The 18,861-nt window shown below is 42.2% G+C and overlaps 1 protein-coding gene and 1 long non-coding RNA gene across 2 annotated transcripts in view; one reads left to right on the forward strand and one right to left on the reverse strand.

Moving 5' to 3' along the window:
* Positions 1 to 9,236, reverse strand: part of ACMSD (aminocarboxymuconate semialdehyde decarboxylase) — a 62,302-nt gene extending 53,066 nt beyond the window's left edge. Inside the window, exons 1-2 of the mRNA XM_027132502.1 lie at positions 8,813 to 9,236; positions 1,811 to 1,855 (exon numbers count right to left, since the gene is read on the reverse strand). Coding sequence (XP_026988303.1) covers positions 1,811 to 1,855; positions 8,813 to 8,869 — 102 coding nt within the window. The 5' untranslated portion in view covers positions 8,870 to 9,236. The remainder of the gene's footprint in view (positions 1 to 1,810; positions 1,856 to 8,812) is intronic.
* LOC113633854 (uncharacterized) overlaps positions 1 to 18,861 on the forward strand; it is a 162,521-nt gene that overhangs the window by 86,768 nt on the left and 56,892 nt on the right. The gene's annotated exons all lie outside the window — the stretch shown is intronic.

Consider the following 18,861-nt stretch of genomic DNA (forward strand, 5'->3'; position numbering starts at 1 on the left):
GACAAGGTGACCTTTTTCAGCCGCTAAGACCCTCCGAAGAATTTGCATTACATTGAGAATAAAACCCGGCCTCCTTAGCACGTGCTACAAGTCCCTCCATGATATGGCCCCTGCCTACCTGGTTTCCTTCCATCTCCCCCTTTCACCACATCTCAGCCAAACTGCCCTCCTTCCTGTTCCTTGAACACAGCTCTTCCTCATATGGCGGGCTTTGCAACTGCTATTCCCTCATCCAGGGATGCTCTTCCAGGCTTTTCCTTCTCATCCTCTAAGTCTTTGCTAGCTCCCCGACCAGCCAGCCCAGATGCATCTCCCCAGTCATTCCCTGTTCCAGCACTGTTTTTTATTTCATTCTCTGAAGTGATCACGTTTGTTTGTCTCCCCCTAGAATTTGAGCACCGCAAGGGCAGGGGGTATGTCTGTCTTGTTCACCAGTATTCCGCGTGTCTAGACTGGTGGGCCTGGCATCAAATAGGTGTCGATAAAAATCAGTGAGTGAGTGAGTGAATAGAGCCAGTGGTTTTCAAACTTGAGTGAACATGCCGCGAAGCAACTAGCCCCATGAGCCACAACTACTGAGCCTCCGCGTCTGGAGCCTGTGCTCCGCAACAAGAGAGGCCGCGATAGTGAGAGCCCTGCGCACCGTGATGAAGAGTGGCCCCTGCTTGCCGCAACTAGAGAAGCCCTCGCACAGAAACGAAGAGCCAACACAGCTCAAAATAAATAAATAAATTTTTTTTTAAAAAAGGCAAAATTCCTTTAAAAAAAAAAAAAAAAAGATTGCTGGCCCTATCCTCAGCGTTCCTGATTTGGTAGGTCTGAGGTGAGGCCCAAGAATTTGCCTTTCTCCCAGGTTCCCAGGTGAAATTGAACTCGCTGGTCCACAGACCACACTTTGAGAAATGCTGGTACCAGCCCCAGCCAAATGCTTGAGTTCTAGGCTTATGTAGGTTTGATATCTCCAGGCCTTTGCTCCCTGTCTTTGCTTTCTAGTTTCCTTTATTCCTTGGGCAAGCCTTCACCTCTGCTTCCAGACCCAGGATGAGCATCACTTCTTCCAGGAGGCCTTCTCCAGTCCTTGGTGCCCAAGTCTACATCCTCCAGTACCTGGTGCAAAAGCTGTCCTTACCTCATCACAGTGCATTGCGTTACCCCTGCACGTGGGCTTCCCACACCACCAGTCCTCCAAGGGGCCTTAGTCATGTCTGTGCTCCACTGGGAGCTCAGGGGGGCTCCCCATGCACTCCACGAGGGCTTGTGATGCCTCTGAAAATGAAGTCAGACCTGACCTGTGTGCAGCTCTAGATTTGCAGCTCTCTCAGGCTGAATGCTTTGCCCCAAGCCTTCTTCCTCTCGCTCTTTCCTCTGACCAAACTCAACCCTTTCTAACAGTGGCTTCTTCTCCCTTTTGCCTCCAGTGTTTAATTTCTCAGCCTGTGTGCAAACCTAAACTGTTCCATTTATTTGGTCAGCTGTAATATAATGTCATAACTGTGGAGAGGGCCAGGTTGCTTCCTTGACACAGAGCAATGCTAAAATTGGTTCTAGGGCAAAAAAAAAAAAAGAGAGAGGGAGAGACATTTCTTAATGGCTTGTGCAATTCCAATTTTATCTTCCTGAATGCTGTTCTTTGACGTTATCCCCATTTTTGCAAACGATTTAGAGAAACCTCAGTGCTGTCCCCTTGCCTACTATAAAATCGATTGGAGGGCAGAAGAGTTGGGGGTTCCTAGAGGCCCGCCTGCTGGAAGGTTTCAGACTCAGGAGGTCTGTGGGTCTGAGGCATGCTCGCGCTTTGGGAGAAACTCACCTTGCCGTGGTGTTGGAGCTGCACCCAGCCTCCGTATCCGAATCTCTGTGGGGGAGAGGAAGCACAGTTAGACTGAAAGGTCAAAGCAGAGAGGACTGCAATAAAGGCACATCCCTGGGACAGAGCATCCCAAGCTCTATCCTTTCAAGCAACACTTTCCCATTTTTCCCCACGCTCATGATCACTTATTCAACATTTATATTCAAATCAATGTTTTTCCTGAAATGTATTTATTCAGGAAGAAAATTCTCTATCATAGAAGTGCTAGTTTTACCTTTTCTCCTAATGCAGGTTGTAATTTTTAAATAAGGATGCACATTAAAAAATATTTGTGTACCACCTAAAATCCTTTCCAGGCCACTAGGAGTACAGACCGTAGGGACCACTCTTTAGGAAATACCATCTTAGAATATTAACCCTGTTCTTCAAACTGTGGTTTGCAATCTGTGAGTAGATCATGAAATCAGTTTAGTGGTTAATGACCCAGATGTTCTAAAAACATGAAATAGTACGTGTAACAGATGAGGCTGGTGTCCTACCCATATTCCTTCCCCGTAGTGTGTCTGTGCACACCAGCCCTCCTTCAACTAAAAGCACTCGCATTTCTTTGACAAGATTTTCCCTTTTGCCATTGGCGCCAACTTTGATTAGGCCCTTCTAGAAGACCAGAAGTACCAGGAAATTAGTGGTGCTAATTTCCACCCCCCAAATCCGTCAGTCAACGACTGAGGGCATTTGTATATAAACTGCACACACTGGTTTCCTCACCTCCTCGGGCAGGATGTCTCTGAGGTGAGGCACACATTCTACACTTTCACTGGCTGCCTTGCTTTCCCTGTCTCATTTCCCCACTCTACTGGTGTTTCCTGGCATCACCTCCAGAGTAAACTGTTCGCATTTGAATCCGTATCTCAGGGTCTGCTTCTTGGAAAACCCAAGTTAAGATAGTAAAGCAATGGAATGGAATGGAATGAAATAGGATAGGATAGCATAGGATAGCATAGCATAGAACAAATATATGAGAATGGCTTCTGTGTAGTATTAGTTTCATGAAACTGTTGTTTCCATTATAGATATAAATGTTTGTACCTAGTCAAGTATGAAATATATTTCTTCTTGGGGGTCATGAATAAAAATATTTGAAAGATTCTGCCCGTGAACATAGGCATATATGACTCATGTAACTATAGGTTTTAAAATCTCATTCTTTTCATTCATTCATTCATTTGTCAAACCCTCATGGAGTCCCACCATGACCAGCCTTTCTAGGGCAGAGAAAATAGAAGTGAAGGACAGTTGCAGCCTGTGTGGAGCACAGTCTTGAGAGGGCGAGGCCAGGGTGGGTGGGTAATTGAAGAGCCTTACCATGTGTGAGGCATGCTGTGATAGAGTGACATACAGGTTCCCCGGGAGGAGTGGGGGAGGGTACTGACACACAACATGGGCCAGGCGGTGTCATGGGAGGGAGGCTGGAAAGGTAACCTGGGGTCAGATTGGAGAGGTGCTTCCAGTGTTCAGCATTTCCACGCTCCAGAGCAATGGCTCTCAAAGTGTGAAGTTAGGGGGAGGGTGTGGAGGCCAGAGACCACAGTGTAAAGGGCTCATGGACAGCTCTTGTCAGCAACAATGGGTAGAGGTAGTGAAGCTAAATATTGTGCAACTCCTCGCTTGTTGTGGTTGGATGAGACCAGGTGACCGTGGCTTGGCTCTCATGTCACAGTACAGGGACGTTGTCTTGAGGGGGTCAGGTTCTGGCAGATCCCTCTTCCTGGCTTCCCTCTCACCTGCAGACTCAGAGGGGAGGTCTGGGCCTGCAGCACAGGGGTGTTTGTGTGTCTCTATGTCTGTCCCTGCATTCGGCCCCAGTAGACTTAAGATTTGGTCAGTTCTTTACCAGCCTTGTTCTACCTGGGCAGAAGGTCTGTTCTTGAATTCCAGCTCCAAATTGTCACATTAGCTCTGGAAGTCCACCTGCCTCCTCCCAGGTGACACTGGAGGACCTGGCTTACTAGGCTGGTCACGCAAGGGAACCTGTCCATCAGGGACCCCAGCTCATCCTCCCGGCACCCAATTTCTCCTTCGTTGGTGCCCTCCCACCCCTTCATGCATTCAGTACCCTTGTGCTTTTCCCCTCTCTTCTCCTGGATAAAGCTGCCCAGAGTGCATGTCGGGGGAAGGGGTGGAATGGCCTCAATCAGTTACACTTTACAGTAAACCGAAATGCTCTCTTGAACCAGAAATTTACCATTGAAATCTTAATTTACTGTAAAAGGAAAGGTTTTATTTCCTTCTTTCCTTCCTTACTCTGTTCCTTCCTTCCTCACTTTCTTTCTTTCTTTTTCTTAATTCCCTATGGAATGTTAACCCATAAGTTAGCTGGTGAGAGAAGTATTGCCCTGGGGAAGGGCAGAGAGGCAGGGAGGGGCAGAAAGGAAGGATCTGGTCACACACAACAGTCCGCCTACAAGATACTTTCTTGGAGTAACTTAACATCTTGAAGCCGCTGTTTTCTTATGTGTGAAATGAGGCTCACCGCAGTCGCGGTGACATAAGGTTTTATGGGAGGTGACTGAAACAATTTGGACAAAGCTATGGACACCAGACCTGGCTTACAGAGAGGGCTTCATCAATGCTAACCATGATAATGGTGGTGACAGTGGTGGGAGCAGAGGCGGTGGTGGCAGTAGTGGTGATGATGATGGTGATGACGATGGTAGGGATGGTGGCGATAGTAATGGCAGTGGTGGAAGCTATGACATGGTAGTGGTGATAGTTGTGGTAGTGCGTTTGGTGACAGTGGTGGTACCAATGATGGTGATGGTAGTGGTGGCAGGCAGTAATGGCAGTGGGGGTGGCATGGCAGTGACAGCCTCTTCCATCCTGAGGTCGTGAAATAAGGTGGACACTGGGAGCAGACACTAAGGAGTGCTGTGAAGGAAGAAGCCCTTTGTCACTCTGTGTTCCTCCCTTCCCTGTCTTGGAAAGCACTTGGAACGCTTTGGAACACCTTGTACTTGCCCTGAGCCTTTACAAAGACCTAACCTATTTGGGGCAACTTTATTCTGCTCCACATCTGGCCTCCACACAATCCCCAGGCTCTCATCCTAGGTTGAACCAAGCCTGGGGTCTGAAATTTTTGACCCTTGGAGTAGTTTTTGCCAGAGCGTATGCCAGGAGGCATTTACCATCTGAAAATGTTTGACAGTGACCAGTGTCCCATAGACAGTTATGGGCATGATAAATAAAAAAACATATTAAAAATTCAAGGGCGGGCTTCCCTGGTGGTGCAGTGGTTGAGAGTCCGCCTGCCGATGCAGGGGACGCGGGTTCATGCCCCGGTCCGGGAAGATCCCACATGCCGCGGAGCAGCTGGGCCCGTGAGCCATGGCCGCTGAGCCTGCGTGTCCGGAGCCTGTGCTCCGCAGCGGGAGAGGCCACAACAGTGAGAGGCCTGCGTACCGCAAAAAAAAAAAAAGAAAAAAAAAACCCGTTAAAAATTCAAGGGAATTCACTTCTATCTACAAGAGTTGTGTTTCTGAAATGGGTATATGTGAATCAGAGGTTGACGAGCTGAATGACATTTTTAATGTCTTGGGGACCTCACACTCAGGAGGTGAATAATGAACCTCCTGGGTAATGAAACCAGATATCTGTTTCCTCAGAGGAGTTGTTTAAAAGTCAAGTTACGTCTGGGATTTTGTCTCCTAAAACCTTACAGCGATCAAGTGCAATTAAATCATCACTAATGAAAGAAGATGTAAACATATAATTTTTTTCCTAAAGGCTGGAATTTTGGGACCCCATTTAAAATTAGAAGAATCTTTGTACACCCTACTCTCAGATACCTCGTAGGTGGGCAATGAAGTCTTGCTGAAGGAAAAAGCTGAAACCTTATTAGCATCCTTGTTGTTATGAATAATCCCATTGTGGATCAATCTGAAACAACTTTCACCCTGGTTCCTTGGGCCAGAGTGTGGGTCCTGATTCATCAGGAACAATGTAATCAAGTGCACCCTGAATCTACTCTCTTTCTACCTCAGGTAGATTTCCCCCCCTAAGGATCTTAACTCTGACTACAATCATTATTAGCAAGTGAAAAATGCAAAAATTTCTCAAATCCCAGTCCTTTGTAATCATTAGTTAATCACCAACCCAGGAGTGTTGATTCTGCTTTTCTATTTCTTCACTGCATAAGAAGGTCAAGGATTTTGAAGTGTGTCTATTAATATTTAACAAGAAAAGGCAGGTTTGAAAAGAGATATCAGTTCTTCCAAAGGGGCTTCATCTTCCAAAATAAAACTAGGACTGGCTTAGTCTTTTCATTTTTTTTTATTGGGAAGTTTGAACAAATGGTGAGAAAAGATCGGAGATTGATGTTTTGAAATAATATGTTACCTACTAAGAAACGATTTGAAGACAAAGGAAATTCTGCTAGAAGTATTGAACTCTATGAACGCCAAGGACTATCTGCTGTCCACTAATGTCACTTTAATACTCTGATCATATAGACTGGAAATAAGGAAAGAGAGAGAGAGAGAAGGAACCCAGCACCATTTAGATGTATTTTCATTTATCTCCCTCCTCCCAGTTTGAAAACACAAACTGTTTTCTGCGAATTGTTTCATCACTGACTTGCCTGCAGTCCAACAGAAACTTCCAGCACATAGCAGATCACATTGCTTGACCTGCTGTGAGGAAGCCCTCAGTGGGTTTACATGAGTGTGGAGAGTTGGGGAGCGGGCTGGTGTCTAGCAGAGGGAAGCAGGGACATCCCCCCCATGATGTGCTCCTGGGCAGCTCTCGGAAGGTAGGTGTGGGTGTAGAGCTATGGAGGGGGCACCATAGCCCCACGAAGCTCTGGGATTCTAGGCTCATTTCTGAGTCTCAGGGGCCTCATTTGTCCAGCAGGGCTAATGATAGAAATCCTATCTGAAACTCACAAGATTTTATATGAATCAAATTACATGTATATATTGCTCTCTGGAAGTGTAAGAGTATTATGATTATTATTACTACCATCAGCAGCATCATAATCATCAAGTATATCAGTTATTGAAATAAAAACAGACTCACAGACATAGAGAACAGGCTTGTGGTTGCCAAGGGGGAGGGGAGGTAGGGAAGGGAAGGATTGGGAGTATGGGATTAGCAGAGGCAAACTATTATATATAGGGTGAATAAACAATAAGGTCCTACTGTATAGCACAGGGAACTATATTCAATATCCTGTGACAAACCATAATGGAAAAGAATATGAAAAAGAATATATATATATATTATATATATATACTCAGTTATATACATATAACTGAGTCACTTTGCTGTACAGAAGAAATTAACACAGCATTGTAAATCAACTATACTTCAATAAAATTTTTTTTAAAAAGTATATCAGTTATCTGCTTGCAGGGTGTGAGATTGCTTGATAAAATCCTGGTTTATGGGTACAAAATGCCCCTCCCCTCTTTTCAGGAATAATTAGAAGATAGGAAGGCATAACTGGAAGATAGGAAGGCATAACTAGAAGATAAGAAGACGTAACATAAAGAGCCAGCAGAAGTTGTGCATGGGGAATCTCCAGGGCACACAGCTGTGGCTATAGCCTCCCCATGCTCTGCATCCCTGAGCTTCTGGAGCAGTTTTGTTTTTTGTTTTTTGGAGCAGTTTTAACAATGCCTTCAGGGCCCTGCATTAAGTGGGACGGCTAGAAATTGTCAGCTCTTGGTGACCAGTTCTCAGCTCAAAGTGGAGGCAGGCTTGGGAGGTAGGGTTATGGCACAGGATACTAGGTGGAATGTTTTGGGTATTCATCACTAACATTGTGAAGTGGTGTCTACACTTTAATAAAATATGATGAGGATGACAGCATTCAGAGCAGCAAGTTCCCATGTAGGCACTTAGGCTCCTTTTGGAGGGGTTAGTTTGATAGGGTTAGTTCTTACCATGGACTATAATAGGAAAACCTTTCAAAGATGTTTAGCATCATTTGTATTTTCTGATCTACAATGTCCACTGTCCATCTTACCTAAAATACCAGTGGACAAAGAAACACTTAAGATGACCATTTTTCCAGGAGACAACTATGAGTAGAAAATCGTTTCATCTACCTGCACAAATGAAACAGTGAACCACATTTTAATTAGAGTTTGGGTTCATTCATTTTTCCTCACTTGGGATAAAAAAGATGAAACACTATGAGTAGTGTATAAGTACTAGAGAAGGCTGAAGATTGGGTAAGATCTGATACTTAGCCCGAACAAAACTCAAACCAACTTTAAATTTCTTTCATTTTTCCCCGCCTTCCTGTTTTAGTGTTCATTTAAAAGTTCTTAATGACAAAAAAGAAATGTCCATCTTTTGAGAAACACAGAGAAGAGTCTTGAGAGACATTCATTGTGCAAACGTTTCATGTCATTTCCTCTAGGTTTTTTTTTTTTGATGTTCCTACTCTGTACTTCATAACAAGGATTTACAGCTTAAAGAACATCAAAAAGGCATGGTTTCAGACAGTGTCTTAAAATAGACTAAAAAAAATTCCACAGAGCTATCATTTGGTGCTTCTAAAACTTATTTTAAACATTTTAGAAAGGAGATATGTTTTAGAAGTAATGAGAACCTATCACATTCTGTTTTTTAATAGTCTCTTACTTGAAACCATAATTGTCACCTATCTCCCCAGCAGCTGAATATGTGACTTAAATGGAAGTAAACCTGCTTGACTTACATTGTCCAGAAGTTTTAAAGTGTGCTTCATTTGAGGGGAAAAGGGATTTTGAGAGAACACTTACTTCTTTTTATCAATGTTCTTTCAAAATAAATACGAAGTCATTAAAAAAAACTAGGAAATCAGAATAACTTAATAACTACCAAATAACTTAAAATCACTCCTAAAGCAGAGAAACTTAACATCTAACTCCCAAAAGAAGACATCATTCTATAGTAGAGGCATTGAGAAATGCTGGAGAAGTTCTAGAAATAATTCAGCAAATTAATCACCATTACCTTCTTTAGATCTGGCCATTCTTTTGGTAGAATATGACTGTGGATGTCAATTTTCATCTCCACGGGATCAGAGGAGACGCATGTAAAGAAAGAAGTTTTGATATGAAGAGGTCTTCATGAAAACCATGCAGTTAATTGATTTACTTCGTCCTTACAGCTGCCTTCAGGCACCACTCAGTATGCCTGCTCAGCCGGTGTAGATCCATTGGAGCTGCCTTCTTAAAGTCCACAGTTCTGTTTATCTGTCCACTTGGCTTTGGGTCAACAATTCTTTGGTAATCAGGACTCCGGGCACAAAATTAAAAAACAAACAAAACTGTACTAAACCCCATGAGGTCAAATGTACTGCAGACTACTTTTGAGTGACAGCAGGTCAAAAATGGACTAATCTTTGTTTTTGAATATTTTAATTTTTATCAAGATATACATAATTAAAAATCAAATATCAGAAGACTTTTAAAGAAAATAATAGATCCCTGACTCATCTGTTCTTATTCTTGGTTTCATTCCCCAGAAGAAACCAATTGTAATGCTTTTTGCTTTTTGTATGGTAGTTACCTCTAGGTCTTTAAACAGTACTTAGCAATTGGCTTGTTCATGAAAATCTAGCATGTTGAAACGTGTGGAGGAAGTTTCATCTTGACTTTTAAATCATAGAAAGAACCCATACTTGGTATATGTTATTTCCTCCATTGCCTTTTCTTTCATTTGTTCATTCATGCGTTTGACAAACTTTTATTGAGAACTACTATGTGCTGAGAATATAAGGTTGAGTGAGAGATAAAATGATACGTACATTGTTATAGGTATTTGTACAGAGTGTAAGTGTAGGGAGAAGTAGAGGGTTGTCAGAGCAGTTTGGGGAGGGCTTCCACTGGAGCATAAAGGGATGCTTATGGTCATGCTTCCAGAGAGAGCCTGGAGCAAAGTAGCCCTTTATTGTTCTGTGTTTGTCCTTTCCTATTCCTGGAAAGCTTAAAATGTTCAGGGGACCTAAGGACCCTGGCAAAACCTTGAACCTGCTTTGGAATGCTTCCATCAGCTCAGTCTCCACAATGAAGGGACTAGGTAGTTTAAAAAAAACAGCCTTCCTACTAGGCTATTCAACTAGAATCTGGATAAATTTTAACAAACATTCTTTTCAACTAGATTCTGGATAAATTATAACAAACATATGTTTAAATGCTTGCTCAGCTTGAAAGAAAATGCAGGAAATCCTCAAGATCATTTTTGTAAAAAGTTCAATGAGCTTAAGCAAATGAATTAGCCTTAAAATAACATGGAGGCACATGCCAGTACTCAGGGTAAGTGTAAGCAGTTTTAAAGCACTTTCTATGGGCTAGGCACTGTTCCAAGCATTGTACTCAAATCAACTCATTTATTCTTGATAACATTCCTATAAGAGGAACTATTACCAATATCCATTTGATAGGAGAGGAAACTGAAGCACAGAGAAGTTAGGTAACTTGTCCATAGTCACACAATAGTGAGTGTGTAAGTAAATAAGCCAGAATTTGAACCCAGGTTATGTGGATTCAGAACCCTGGAGCTTTGAAAATTAATATCCTAGAGGGAAGTGGGAGATCATACCATAGGCTTGTATGAAGTTGAGACTCCTTCATTAATGAATTGGAAGAGACACTTGCATGGAGATGCAAGGGGATTGAGCGTATATAAGAGTATATAAGGGTGTCACAAAGTACAAAGGGTAGATTAAGAAAGTCTAAAAGGAGTCTAATTGGAGTGCTAAAAGAGGAGAGAGAAGTTGGAGGAGAGATATTCCAAGAGATAATAGCTAGGAATCAAAACCTATATCTACAAGGATTAAGAAAAAGAACTCCCTTTCTAGAAACTTTCCAGTGAAACTACAGAACACCAATAATAAAGATCCTATAAACTGCTAGAGAGAAAAAGAGAATGCCTTCAAAACTCAGCAATTAGACTGACAGCCAACTTCTCACAGCAATGATGGTAGCCATAGGACAATAGAATAATATGTTCAAAAAGCTAATAGTCAGCCTGGAACTGTATACCTTGTAAAATTTTATTTTAACAATGAAGAAGAAGTAAAGAAATTTTCAGACAAAAACTGAGTTTCCTACCAACAGAACTCACTTAAGGAATTTCTAATGATATACTCCAGAAAGGAGGAAAAATGACCCCAGGAAAAAATTGTCTGAAATGTAAAATGAGTGGGGAGTAAAGAAACTGGTAATCTTATAAGTACATTTAAATAATATTTTTAATAATAATAGTGATGATGCCTATTTTCCAGAGTTAAGGCACTAGCAAAAGGTTGTCCAGCTATATTCTTTTTTTTTTAAATGAATTTATTTATTTATTTTTGTCTCAGTTGGGTCTTTGTTGCTGTGCGCGGGCTTTCTTTAGTTGCAGCGAGTGGGGGCTACTCTTTGTTGTGGTACACAAAGGGCTTCTCATTGCTGTGGCTTCTCTTGTTACAGAGCACAGGCTCTAGGCACCACAGGCTTCAGTAGTTGTGGCACGTGGGCTTCAGTAGTTGTGGCTTGCAGGCTCTAAAGCACAGGCTCAGTAGTTGTGGCGCACGGGCTTAGTTGCTCCGTGGCATGTGGGATCTTCCCAGACCAGGGCTCGAACCCATGTCCCCGGCATTGGCAGGCGGATTCTTAACCACTGTGCCGCCAGGGAAGCCCTGTCCAGCTATATTCTTGGTTTTTCTCTCCAAAGCATGCCCTCCTAACAGTGAATCTCCTAATTCTAACATCTTTTGCAATCTTGATAAGCTGAGAGTTTCCTAAATCATCAAGTCCTGGTTCCTTTTCTCTTACCAGTTTTTCAATCTTTTTCCTCTTGCATTTGACTATAAACAGCAAGAAAGAGCCAGGATGAACCTTTAACATTTTGCTTAGAAATCTCCTCAGCTAAATATCCAATTTCATCACTTATAAGCTCTGATTTCCACACAACTGCAGGACACACAATTGAGCTACGTTTTCCATCACTGTATAACAAGGATCCCCTTTCCTCCACTTTCTAGACTGTCCCTCATTTCCTTCTGAGTCCTCACCATTAGTGCCTTTAACATCCATATTTCTACGAATGATCTATTTATGGTGATTTAGGTATTCTCTAAGATAATATAGGCTTTCTCTACCATGCTCCTTAATTCCCTCTGAGCCTTCACTGGCAGAATATTTAACATCTGTATTTCTACTGACTGCCTGTTCAAGGAAATCTAGGAATTTTCTATCATGCACCTCAAAGTTCTTCTAACCTCTGCCCACTGCCCAATTCCAAAGCCACTTTCATATTTTTATGTGTTTCTTACAGTAGCACCCCACTTTCAGAGGCCAAAATCTGCACTGATTTCCAGTTGCTGCTGTCACAAATCTTAGTGGTTTAAGCCAACACAGATTTATTCATTTATAGTTCTGGAAGTCAGAAGTCTAAAATGGGTCAGCAGGGCTGTGTTCCTAAGGAAGGCTCTAGAACAGAATTGGTTTCCTTGCCTTTTCTAGCTTCTAGATACTGTGTGCATCCTTGGCTCATGACCCCATCCTCCATCTTCAGAGCCAACAGTTAGCATCTCATAGTCCTTTTCTCTGCTTCTGCCATCACATCACCTTTTTTTGACTCTAACCCTGCCATCTCCCTCTTCTAAGGACTCATGTAATCACAATGGGACCACCCAGATGACCCAGGATAATTTCCCCATCCCAGGAGCTTTAATATAATCACATTTTCAAAGTGCTTTTTCCCATGTAAGTGGCATTTTCACAGGTTCTGGGCGTCTTCGAGTAGGGACATTATTCAGCCTACCACAATTAGGCATGGTAAAAATTTCCAAAGTAACTACTAAAAGATTACATATAGAGTATGTGACTTCCAATCCAGTTAAGTGGAAGATGGAATAAAGAAAAAAAATATCAATTCAGGGACTACCTTGGTGGTGCAGTGGTTAAGAATCCGCCTGCCAATGCATGGGGCATGGGTTCGATCCCTGTTCTGGGAAGATCCCACATGCCGCGGAGCAACTAAGCCCGCGAGCCACAACTATTGAGCTTGTGCACCACAGCTCTGAAGCCCACGTGCCCTAGAGCCTGCACGTTGCAACTACTGAGCCCACACACTGCAACTACTGAAGCCTGCATGCCTAGAGCCCATGCTCCATAACATGAGAAGCCACCGCAATGAGAAGCCCACGCACCACAACGAAGAGTAGCCCCCACTCGCCACAACTAGAGAAAGCCCGCACACAGCAAGGAAGACCCAATGCAGCAAAAAAATACCAACCCCCCCAAAAAAAAAATCAATTCAGAGGAAGGCAATAAAGGAAAAAAGAAACATAGAAAAGATAGGCAAATAGCACAAAATGAAATGGCAGAAATAACAACATCCAACCATGTGTTGTTTATAGGAAATGTGTTTAAACTATAAGTATACAGAAAGTTTGAAAGTAAAAAGGTAAGAGGAATTAAAAGAAGCAAATCCTAACCAAAGGAAGGCTATGATAGCTGTTTATCGTAAACAGGGTAATTCAAATAAAAGAGACTATAAAACAAAGAGCATTATTAGAGCAAAAGAGGACCACTCTATAATAATAAAAGGTTCAACTGATTACAAAGCCATAGTAATTCTAAATTGGTATAACTAATGGCCTCAAAATGTAAAATGCACACACACACATACATATTTGACAAATCTTTCAACATAGGTCTCTCAATTATTGATAGGTCAGTCAAATAAAAATTATCTGCAGGGAGCTCCAGAGGAGGGCCCCAGTGCTAGGGAACCACCAGAGAATGTCAAAACCATTCCACAAGAGAAAGAGATGCTTTTAAGCCCCAGCCTGCCCACAGAGCTGTAAGCCATTTTACTACATGGTGGGTCAGGTAACAATTTGCCTATAACCCTAACATTTAATCTCTCTCCTTGCTTCGACTCTGCCAATCAAAGAGATCAGTCTTAAGGAGAAGCAGAAATGCCAGTTGGGGAAGGAGAAGAAAGGACCATGTGCCCACCTTTAGGAAGCGAAATCGTACCTTTCAATGAGAATTGAAGAGATTATTAATGTATTGTACTAGACATTTTCACTTTTTTACCTATGGATGGGTTTGCAATTTAAAGTGACTTTAGGAAGTTTTATTACCTAGAAGGGAGTGGAAATGTCATGGAGACTGTCTAGGTTTTCATCCAGAAGAAGCAGAAAGACTACCTTCACCAAGCAGCATTGAAAGGAAAGTAGGAGATTTAAAATGTTGCACATGCAACTATATCCAATGAGTCCTGTGTCTTCAGTGTACGTGTAACAGAAGAAGAGAACAATGCTTTTACTTCTGCTTATAAAGACAGGCAAACTTTTTGGCTAAATGTGCAGAAGGTCACAGGGTCCTCATGAGCAAAAGATAATACTCTTTCAGTTCCTACCATAACACTAAGGAAAGTGACAGCAAAAAGGAAAATTGTATAAGATCTCATCTCCACATTTAAGAAAATGAGTTATAAATCAGATGAGCTTTATACTGGTGTTCCTTTGTGGAAAAAGGCAAAAGATCCTTAAATTATTCAGTGGTTGTATAAAAATAAAATATGGTTTAGACCAAGTCTGAGTAGCTCCTTTCTCCTGGCCCCAATCTGATGGCTAGGATTCAGCTCAAATACCAAGGTTCAGCTCCTGACTCTACTGATTATTAGTCGGATGGCATTGGGAAAGTTACTTAGTCTCTCTGTAAAATAGGGATGATAATAGAACTGATTTCATAGAGCTGTTCTACGTATTAACTTGAATAATATAAAACTATCAGCAATGAATTAGATGATGACACATAATCCAGTTATTTCTTAGTCCGCCCTACGCAGACTGGCAGGAAGTCTGATGGTGGATTATATAAGAACCCTGGGTTTATGTGATGCAGGACTGTGTGGTTGGGACATCCCAACAACTGACATCTGCAGTGGTCACCATGATTGTGTTTCTTCTTGTCCAGGCCTGTGATCCACTTGAAGGTAGGCAGCTCCACGGGTAGAAAGGACCTCTCCTGGAGGCTCCCATTCCAAATTGGAATTCTTCTTTCCTCCAGTACCTGCTGCTCTTCTTGTGTTTTCTCTATCAGTGAATGACACTCTATCCAAACCAAACTTCTCCCTCTCTGCCTCTCTCCTTCCCTTCCTCACAATCAATAAAGCATCAGGTTTTTTTTTATTCTAACCTGATTGCATCTCCCAACCCAGTTCCCTCCTCTCTAGTCTCACTTTTAGGCCCTCATCATGTCTCTCCAGGATTGTTTACTCGCCCACTAATGGTCTCTGACTCCAGTCTTGGCCCACTGTAATCCATCCCCAGGACTCTTGGCCACTGTGACCGCTCTGAAATACAAAATGATCACATCTCCTTCCAGCTTAATGCTTTTCATGGTTTCTCACTGCTAAGTACAAGCATGCATGGTAAACAAGGCCCCATATGTCCTTTTCTATCTCTTCTGTCCCTGTGCTCTGTGCTCTGGCCACACGGAACGCTTTATTCCTCCCCAAAGGGAATGCATTTCCCTTTTTGTCTTTATTTATGGCTTCTTTGACCTGTAAGGTCTGGAATGACCTTTCCCTGTCCTTCTTTCTAACAAATGTACACCTATCCATCACTGAACATTTTTGGCTTAAACATCACTCCTCTATAAGCCTCTCCTGATTACTCCCATCCCTAAATGGTAAAGGGGGACTACCCACTCCTGGAAGGCTTAGTTGAAGGAATGAGTGAGTAGGAATGACCCTGATAAAGCTATGAATGATTTCAAGTTCATCTTCAAAGATAACAGAATCCCTTTCTGCTATCTTTTACCCAGCCTCTAGTTTTTGGCACCCAGAGACCTCTTTACCTATTTTTCTTCCTTATCAATACTTGCTATTTGAAGAAGAGCTAGTTTTAGTCTTTTGCAGTTGAGTTTGAATTTGTCTACATGGGGGAACTGTTGAATTAATGAATTTTTGAGAAAATACCATAGGGCCAGGAACCATATTTGTCTTGTCTGTTAAAACACCCATGAAAAGCAAATGAGTAGGTACTTGTGATGATTAATTTTATGTATCAAGTTGGCCACAGTGCCCATATATTTGGTTGAACACTATTTTAGATGTTTCTGTAAAAGTTTTATAAGTTTTTTTGGATGGAATTAACATTTGAATCAGTAGTCTTTCAGTAAAGCAGGTTACCAATGTGGGTGGACACTTCTAACCATTTGCAGGCCTTAATATAAAAAGAGTGACGGGGCTTCCCTTGTAGTACAGAGGTTCAGAATCTGCCTGCCAAAGCAGGGGACATGGGTTCGAGCCCCGACCCGGGAAGATCCCACATGTCGTGGAGCAACTAAGCCCGTGCGCCACAACTACTGAGCCTGCACTCTAGAGCCTGTGAGCCATAACTACTGAAGCCCACACACCTAGAGCCTGCTCGCTGCAACTGGAGAGAGCCTGCGTGCAGCAATAAAGACCCAACGCAGCCAAAAATAAATTAAAAAAAAAAAAAAGAGTGACGGCCCTGGATGAGGAGGAAATTCCACCAGCGGACAGCCTTCAAACTTGAATTTGAAGCACCAACTCTTCCCTGGGTCTGTAAACTGTTGGCCTACCTTGCAGATTTTGGATTTGCCAGCCTCCACAATCACGTGAACTAATTCCTTAAAACTATAAATGTTTCATAAATATTTGATGAACTAATTCATCAATTAGTAAATACATATGAATAGGTGGATAAAATGTATTTTTCTGGAACATTTCTATCTAAGCCTCACGTGGAATTGTTATGGGAAGGGTTTCAGCTTTTATTCAATATCATGCAGCAACAGGTGTCATTCCCAGTATTTCTGTGAAGTCTCTGGCACTTTCTATATTTGGAAAATTAGGTGTTCAAGGGTAAAAACAGAAGCCAGCTCTTGGATTTTGAGGGTTTTTTCAAATTGAAGTATAGTTGATTTACAATGTTGTGTTAATTTCTGCTGTACAACAAAGTGATTCAGTTTTATATATGTGTATATAATTATATACACATTCTTTTTTTAAATATTCTTTTCCATTATGGTAGGTAGGCAAGCCAGTCATGGGGGGGCCTTGGGGTGAGGGATGAGTCAGCAGGCACCTGTGTGTGTTGATGATGGAAGGAAGATGTTTCAATATACACCAACATGGACAGTGACCCAAACCAGATACCACTGAAACCGAGTTCCCCTGCTGAGTTTATGATTAATCTCGCTATCCAAAACTTTATTCCCCTGCTTGTCCTGCCCCTGTTCCCCTCAGGACTGAAGAGGATCAAAGAAAAGGGGACCCTCTGGTCTGCCCTCAGTTACAAAAGCCCCTCGGTGTCCCCTTTTTCTTGTTTGTAGAGAAAGACTTTAGTTTCCTAGGCCTTCCCTGAGTTCCAAAGAGCAGACTCAAGCAGTTACTAGTTAGGGAAGTGAGGGAAGGCAGAAACAAAGGTAAGGCAGTCAAGCAAGAAAAGTAATGATAGATTAAACAATAGTTCATCAATAAAACTGAGTCCTAGTTCCTTCTCAAGGGATATACATAACAATTTGATGTATATCTTGAGTTGTTCTATAGGAACTGTGACCCCCACCCAAGTGGTGGATGGTGATTACATGCTGACCACAAGCACGTAGAACCCATACTGGTTGGAACCAGAAAGTTGATGATTAAAACATCACGCTGTTACCTCACCACCAACCAATCAGAGGAAAGTCAACTCTTGCCCCTAATTTTGCCTTTAAAAACTCTTCCCTGAAAGCCATCAGGGAGTTCAGGTCTTTTGAGCATTAGCTGCCCATTCTCCTTGCTTGGTGCCCTGCAGTAAATGCTGTACTTTACTTTACCACAACCCAGTGTCAGTAGATTGGCTTTGCTGTATGGCAGGTGAGCAGACCCAAGTTCAGTTTGGTAATAACCACCTCTGCCTGCTAATGCCTTGGGCTCCACAAGACAGTAAGGAGAGTCTGGGGTAATGGTTTAGAGCACAGACTATAGCATAAATTTACGGACTTTATTTCCCTGAGCAAATTACTTAATTCTCTATGTACTCATATCCCCATATGTAAAATAGGGGAATAATAAAACCTACCTTGGGGGAATTCCCTGGTGGTTCAGTGGTTAGGACTCTGCACTCACGGGGTCCAGGTTCGATCCCTGCTTGGGGAACTAAGAACTCACTGCCTGGGCTTGGCCATAAAAAAAAACAAAAACAAAAGCAACCCAAAACCTATCTTGGTCTGTTTTAAGGATCAAATGAGATAAGACATGGAAGGCATATAAAATTATGCCTACCATAATGTAAGCAGTATATCAGGGTTAGTCATTGTTTTTCATGTTATTGTCAACACATAAGCCCTCCAGAATTCAGACAAAACCTCAAGGAAAATGTGTGGGTAAGGGAAAACCTGAAATAACTGTGATTAAGTTTCTGCCATCTGATGACATAAGGATTTGTATTAACAGTTGAGAGAGATTATTGAAAAGTAGAGAAACTTACATTTTGCATGCATTTATACAATGGCACACTGGAAATTTTTGCAAGCTCCACTTGGAATTCCAGGTGTTATTATATGGGCAGGGAAGTTTTTGGGTGGAAGTTGGGGTTGATAATTCCACGATATATAGGCCATATTATCAATGGATGTGAGCCAACTGAGGAAGCCTGGAGCAGTGGAGACCAAAGTTTAGGTGGAGGGTTAGCTCAGGGGGGACAGGAAGTGATGAAGACCAGAGTACAGGTAGAGGGTTAGCTTTGGAGAGGAGTGATCACCTGTCTTTTTGAGGGTGAAGGGAGAGATGAAGTGATACAAGGGGCCATGATGTGTCACACGAAACCTCAACCATCAAGGGCTAATACCTATGGTCTTTCTGAGGTGGGAAGTGAGGTCATCTACTGAGTCAGTGTTAGAAGTTTAAAAAGAACAGGAAGAAAGGAAAGAAAGGAACACCTTTACAATGGCATTTGAGTTGCTTGCTAGGTGATGAACAGCAACATCAGCGCTACAGTATAGTTGGACTTTAAGAATGTTTAATGGAAAACCACTTGAAAACAC

This window comes from Aethalodelphis obliquidens, unplaced genomic scaffold (genome assembly GCF_003676395.1).
Source record: "Aethalodelphis obliquidens isolate GAN/ISIS:26980383/991018 unplaced genomic scaffold, ASM367639v1 scaffold2, whole genome shotgun sequence".
Taxonomy (NCBI): domain Eukaryota; kingdom Metazoa; phylum Chordata; class Mammalia; order Artiodactyla; family Delphinidae; genus Aethalodelphis; species Aethalodelphis obliquidens.